The sequence below is a fragment of the Panicum hallii genome, chromosome 9 (assembly GCF_002211085.1).
Source record: "Panicum hallii strain FIL2 chromosome 9, PHallii_v3.1, whole genome shotgun sequence".
NCBI classification, from domain to species: domain Eukaryota; kingdom Viridiplantae; phylum Streptophyta; class Magnoliopsida; order Poales; family Poaceae; genus Panicum; species Panicum hallii.
Genome location: NC_038050.1, coordinates 17,316,577 through 17,323,123, shown reverse-complemented (window position 1 = coordinate 17,323,123; position 6,547 = coordinate 17,316,577). Strand labels below are relative to the sequence as shown.

General features: G+C 46.5%; 1 protein-coding gene across 1 annotated transcript; it reads left to right on the top strand.

The window, feature by feature from the left end:
• Positions 1–2,378: 2,378 nt before the first annotated feature.
• Positions 2,379–6,118, top strand: LOC112876237 (GDP-mannose 3,5-epimerase 1-like). The gene is made up of 7 exons (XM_025940301.1): positions 2,379–2,535; positions 3,954–4,370; positions 4,770–4,863; positions 4,954–5,083; positions 5,181–5,313; positions 5,413–5,620; positions 5,695–6,118. Exons 2-7 carry the CDS (start codon positions 3,955–3,957, stop codon positions 5,854–5,856), a joined length of 1,143 nt encoding a protein of 380 aa, XP_025796086.1. The 5' UTR covers positions 2,379–2,535; position 3,954; the 3' UTR covers positions 5,857–6,118.
• Positions 6,119–6,547: the final 429 nt, after the last annotated feature.

Genomic DNA, 6,547 nt, shown 5'->3' with positions numbered 1-6,547 from the left:
CTGGTGGCTCGGACCACGGCTGCCCGAGCTTGATGCTCCGCATCGCCACCACGGGCGTCAGTTCTCAGGTACAGGCTGCTTCTGTCCTTGACGGTCACCATTGCGCTAAGGCTCATGTACAGGATCGACTTGCGTGCGCAGTGCTCCGACGGAGGGGTTGACATCCGCGTCGACAAGCCACGGTGGCCTCGCGGCCTCGAACACGGCCATGCAGACCTCGATCGAGTGTTCGATGGAGACATACAAGATGGCAGGTAGCGCCGGCGCCTGCTCCGCGTTGGCATTCTCTCTCGATGCTAGAGAGCTGACTACTCGAGGCTCTCCTCCATTTGTTTCTCCTTCATCTGCAAGGATAATCTTGTGGGAACGAGATGGCATACGAGCGGAAGCTTTTTTCTTTTGAAAGGAAGCAGAAGCTTCACGGGCTGCATGGAAGAGAACGGGAAGGAAAATAACTTTTTTAACTGATCGTAGGATCTACACGCACTGGAACTATCGAAACGTGCAAACGTGAATCAACGTCGCTCCTTCGGTTGACGGGGCTCTGCTATCCTAACGGTGAAAGTTGGAGGCTCAGAACAAACTAAACGGTGGTGGCAATCAAGGGATAAAAATGGAAAAGGGGTGGCAATCAAACAATGGTCTAATTTTAAATAGCATAGAAGGGATAAGTTAAATTTTCTATAGCATAGGAAGAATTTTCTCGACGAATAAGCAATGGAGGAGGAAGGAATGCTTGGCTTGCTCTTGTGCAGGTCAACGCTTCCGTCCAACCATTTTCGTTGGAAAGGAGGAGCAGATTAGAGAGGACCTCGATCGCTTTGTGCTAACGGTAGCCCCCTCGCTCTTTACGTGACATCTCCGCGTTGGTTCCGAAGAAACAAACATACGACACGACCAAGCAAGCAAACCTTACTACCGTTTCTCCGTATTTCAATGCTACCAATCGATCGCGTCTAGAATTGATGATTTGGATCACAAGCGGCAGAGAGGGGTAAAAAATTGTTACAGATGGATCGGGCCCCATTGCCGTGGATGCGCGCGGTGGCTGCTGCCTCGGCAGCCGTGGCGAGCGGAGACCTTGACATAGCTCGTCGCGTGGCCGCCGCCTGCCCGAGTAAAATACTAGGCGGCGCGGCCCACTTGCATTGGCCGCCACTCGCTCACCACCATTTCACCAACCGCACCAAGTCACCAAGCCACCATTCTTCCCTTCCTTTCCTAGGCTGGCTGGCTGCGCCCGTCCTCTGACCATCTATCTATAAGCCGACGTGCGGCCCACCACGGCAGGTAGGAGCAGCCCCCTGCGTGTCCTTTCCCCTCGCCGCTAGCTAGCTGTGCCTCAGTGTATGTAGCGAGCGCCATTCTCATCTTCTGCCTTCTTACTCGCGAGTCCTCTTTATTCACTCATGCTCGTTTCAAAATAAAGAAGAAGAAGAACATGAGTCGCATACCTTAATACTATATGTCGGCCAATTAGGCAAGAATTTGAGAAGACCAATAGTTGTTGAAACTAAAGATGAAGCCAGTTGCGCAGGAATTTTCCGAAGGCAAGGCAAAGATAATCTGGCAAGGGAATGGGAGGTGACTTGGGTGGCTAGCTGCTCCAACTTTGGAGCAAGCAATCTGGTTCTAATCCCATCAGACGTGCTTTCGCTAGAGCGGATGGCGGTCCGGCCGAGCATAGAGTGCTCCGGTACCTAGTGTTCAGGTGACGCAGGGATTATTCTAGCCTCTAGTCCCTCTTTTTAAAGATAATCTGACAAACAAGCTGCGCCCACTGGCTGATCATGATATTTTTAAGCTTTTTGTGAAGCAATAATAGAGATATATTGTTGAAATGGTATAACTAGGTTTCATGCAAATGTCTGATATGATAAAAAAAATACAGGACAAATATGTGATACAATAATATAGGCCTAGTAAACAAGATATGTTTGATAGTGGTTTTTATAGACCTGATATGACTAAAAAAATTACGGGGCAAAGGTATATTCTTTCTTTTCCACATGCTAATTTGATGTTGTAGGTAAACCTTTTAAACAAGATATGTTTTATTGTGCTTTTTAACAAAACTATTTTTATGTTTTCAATGTTGGTAAACCTTTTTATAAACTTGACAAAAGTTAGTAAGTTAGTGATGTTTGACTTAGAATAAAACTAAAACGATTTATTTTTTGAAATGTTGGCTATAGGTTGTTTCCATAAGTGACAATACGGACGAAGAAAGTAAAGGAATGGATCCGCTGCTGAAATCACAGGCAGTGAAAAAAAAAATGCTGGCAGGAATGGTCCAAGGTTTCTGCCTTTTCAAAAGGGCCAAAAATCCTGTCAATCTTGGGATCTCATCGCTTTTCCTCCCCAAAAGTACAGTAATTCCAATCCTCCGCGCCCCTGTGTCCTCTCTATAAATAAACAGCCTTCGGAGGGCCTTAACCCCTCGTGCACTACAGGAGATCCTCCCTCTCCTATCCTCTCCACCCCACCGCACCTCCCCTCCGCGTCTTCGTCGTCTCCCTCGCCGACAAAGCAGAGGTAAACCCGCCGAATCCCCCGCCGAGATCTCGTCCTGCTCTGTTCTTTTTCCTTTGTAGATCGCCGCTAGCTCGTCCCGGGCTCTGTTTCGGTGGATTTGGGCCGTTTTGTTTCTGCTTCTTGACCGCGCGCGGCATGACCACCGGGTGGTCGCCGCCGCCTGCATGCACGATTAGGATGCGGTTCTCGGCTTAGTGAGTCCATGCATGCATGTTTTAGCCTCGGTTGTATCGGGAAAAGCTTTATTGGATCATGCATGATTTTTCCATACCTTCGTAATTAGTTCATTGCGGAGCAGGCTTTGGTGGAATCGGCAGCGAGACCTGGGGGAGCCCAATCCTCCTATCTTGCTTTGTCAATTCTGTACAGTAGCATGGTTCTTGCTTATTCTGCAGTGTGAATCCGATGTGCGGGAGCATGAGGCTCCTTTCTTGCTCTGATTGGGGATGATGGTTAACTTTTCGGTGCCATGATTGCCGAGATCCACTTCCCATGACCCACTGTAGCTTTGATGCATTGATTATCTTGTCCGCAAATAGATATACTGTTGATGTTTTGTTCTTAAGCGGCTTCCACTAGAAAGTTTAGGTTTCTTCTGTAGTTTGATTTCCGCAGTTGGACACTTGGACCTGTCAATAACTCAATTGTGAAAACTGCTACTCTGCTATAGGCAGCAGTAGAGGCAAAAGTCTTCTAATTTCATCCTTTAAATGAGTGTGTGTGTGCTCATAGTCTGCTACGATATCTGGTTATGTTTGATGAGCTCTGTGCTCTGTTTCCTTGTTCTTTCTCATTCATCAAATGGTTGGAATCACTACTCTACTACTGACAAGAGCGAAAGTAAAAGGGTTAGAGTTTCTTCCTCAGTATGTGTATTGCACATGCTTCATAGCCTCATAATGTCTGGATGTGTTAATGAGCTTTGTGCTCTGTTTTTCTTGTCTTTTTCATTCATCCGGCCATCCTTACGCTTTAAGTCAACCGGATCTGCAACGGTACTTAAGTTAAGAAGCTTAACTACCAGGCCACAGATTCCGTGATGCCATATCAGATAATGTTTATTTGCCACTAGCATGCACGACTTGCTGCGAAGATTCCTTCAACCCATGATTGGCTGATAATTTGGTGTTATATTAGTTTTTTTATGAAATATACATGACACGTTAACGATCCATTGATGAGCTGGACTTTAGCAATAATGTGTTTGATACAATGGTTTGTCGCATATACCTTTTCTGGTTCCACCAACTATTCTCTTCAATCATATAACTTATTTTGGTCATGAGATCCATGCGATTTTGTCACAGTTTTTATTATACGTTTGTAACCATCAGATAAAAGATGAGTCGATTAATTCTTATGCATTAATTTCAACTGTTCTATTTCTGATTGTTGCTTAAAATGCTGTAAAATGACAGAATGGGGAGCAGCGAGAAGACTGTTACCGCTTATGGCGAGTACACCTATGCTGAGCTGGAGAGGGAGCCCTACTGGCCAAGTGAGAAGTTGAGGATTTCGATTACTGGGGCTGGTGGTTTCATTGGATCCCACATTGCTCGCCGTCTGAAGAGCGAGGGCCATTATATCATTGCCTCTGACTGGAAGAAGAATGAGCACATGACAGAGGACATGTTCTGCCATGAGTTCCACCTGGTTGACCTTAGGGTCATGGACAACTGTTTGAAGGTTACCCAAGGTGTCGACCATGTATTCAATCTTGCTGCTGATATGGGTGGCATGGGGTTCATCCAGTCAAACCACTCTGTGATCATGTACAACAACACCATGATCAGTTTCAACATGCTCGAGGCTGCACGTATCAATGGTGTGAAGAGGTATGGCAATCCATTTTCTTACATGGCTGCAGAATGCTGTGGCCTCCTCCAAGAATTATATTTTAACATGCACATCTAATCTTGCTGAGGGGCTTCAAACAGAGTTTGTAATGAACCTGACGACTACATTTAAACAGCATTTCTTATACATGTTAGTCATTGGGAAGCACTGGGTACAGTTTCTACTGGTGGCTTTTTTGTTAGTATCCGATCCAGATCTGTGTGTAGTCAAGCTAATACTGACATTCACCAAACTGAACATATAAAGGAGAAAAGCAACAGGGCACTTTTGTGATATTAGAACTATTTCTGTTTTCTGTTTATAAACCACTCTGTCTGAACTCCACATGATCTTATTCAAGTCATTGACTAATATTTTGTACCTTTTGGGTCTTGCAGGTTCTTCTACGCCTCGAGTGCATGCATTTACCCTGAATTCAAGCAGCTTGACACAAATGTGAGCCTGAAGGAGTCCGATGCCTGGCCTGCTGAGGTGTGTTAATTGAAATACAATGGCATTTCTGTTTTTCAGACACAACTACACTCTCAAGTTTCTTAATTTTTTTGATCCGTTACCTTACAGCCTCAAGATGCCTACGGCTTGGAGAAGCTTGCAACTGAGGAGTTGTGCAAGCACTACACCAAGGACTTTGGCATTGAGTGCCGCATTGGCCGTTTCCACAACATCTATGGCCCCTTCGGAACATGGAAAGGTAAATCTACCAGTTAATCTATTTGACTTACAGCGTGCTGCCCCGAAGGCTGAGGTAATAACAATTCAATTTGTTTGCAATGTTATCTTGCTAACAGGTGGTCGTGAGAAGGCACCTGCTGCCTTCTGCAGAAAGGCTCAGACATCCACTGAGAGGTTTGAGATGTGGGGCGATGGCCTCCAGACCCGATCCTTCACTTTCATCGATGAGTGCGTCGAGGGCGTTCTGAGGTATGTAGCAACTTTTCATATCGTCCATGGTATGCTAAAGCTGTGCCTGCACAGAGAAGATGGGGAAGTAAACATGGCACCATACAAAATTCTGTCCAGATTGACCAAGTCCGACTTCCGCGAGCCGGTGAACATCGGGAGCGACGAGATGGTGAGCATGAACGAGATGGCTGAGATCGTGCTGAGCTTTGAGGATAGGAAGCTGCCCATCCACCACATCCCCGGTCCAGAGGGGGTCCGTGGGCGCAACTCTGACAACACCCTTATCAAGGAGAAGCTCGGGTGGGCCCCGACAATGAGGCTCAAGGTACCGTCACCATCTTTGCATAGATTGCAAGAAAAGACCCCTGACGAACCTGCGAAAATTGAATCTGTGTGCAGGACGGGCTTCGGTTCACCTACTTCTGGATCAAGGAGCAGATCGAGAAGGAGAAGACCCAGGGCATCGACGTGGCGGCGTACGGGTCCTCCAAGGTGGTGTCGACCCAGGCGCCCGTGCAGCTGGGCTCCCTCCGCGCCGCCGACGGCAAGGAGGGCCTCTGAGTCCGACGATCCCATAGCTGCATACGGAAGCTGTCGGAGAGTTGTTGGTTGGGACGGTAGAGAGAGTGAGCACTACACAACAGCAAACATACGGTTTAGCCCCTTTGAGGGGGGTTTGAGACGATCGATCGTGTTCTATTCGGTCTTCACCACCCTATTAATTTTGGTGCCATCTTGCTAATTGCATGTGTATTTTCACATTCAGTGTACTCCTGTGCCCGTGATGGACAATAAAAAATTCCCTGTCTCTATCATGTATGAAGTTACTCGTGAGTGGCATTGGCCTGGAATTTACTGCATGTGTGATGTACGACAGTAGGAGGGTTCTCAAGCTATTATCTTTAAAAAAGACCCGGACAGATTGTCCGGCATTCATTAATAAGAGGAGTTTGAGACATTACAAGGCGCCAGAGGCGCCTAAAACCGCGCCTAAAACTACATCCTTCCCAGACAGAGTGCTGGAAAGGCGAGATCAAGTAAGCAATTACTCGCCAAAAATATGACCGACAAGAAGGTTCTCAAGCTATTATCATGCTTGGTGAAAAGTCAGGATCCGTTCCCCTTTGAAAGATGACGAAAAGTAACTCTATGATCCCTCTCTTTTTTTGTAGAGGAACTCTACGATCTCTCTTGTGCAACAGCAAGATGGATAGATATATCCAAGAATTTGCTCATCGAAAAAAGAAAATCT

What these genes read in the sequence shown, in the direction of transcription:
- LOC112876237 (XM_025940301.1), top strand. Translation starts at nt 3,955, where the DNA reads ATGGGGAGCAGCGAGAAGACTGTTACCGCTTATGGCGAGTACACCTAT. An exon ending in CGTATCAATGGTGTGAAGAG is followed by an intron (nt 4,371 to 4,769) that starts GTATGGCAATCC and finishes TGGGTCTTGCAG; the next exon opens with GTTCTTCTACGCCTCGAGTG. An exon ending in TGCGTCGAGGGCGTTCTGAG is followed by an intron (nt 5,314 to 5,412) that starts GTATGTAGCAAC and finishes AATTCTGTCCAG; the next exon opens with ATTGACCAAGTCCGACTTCC.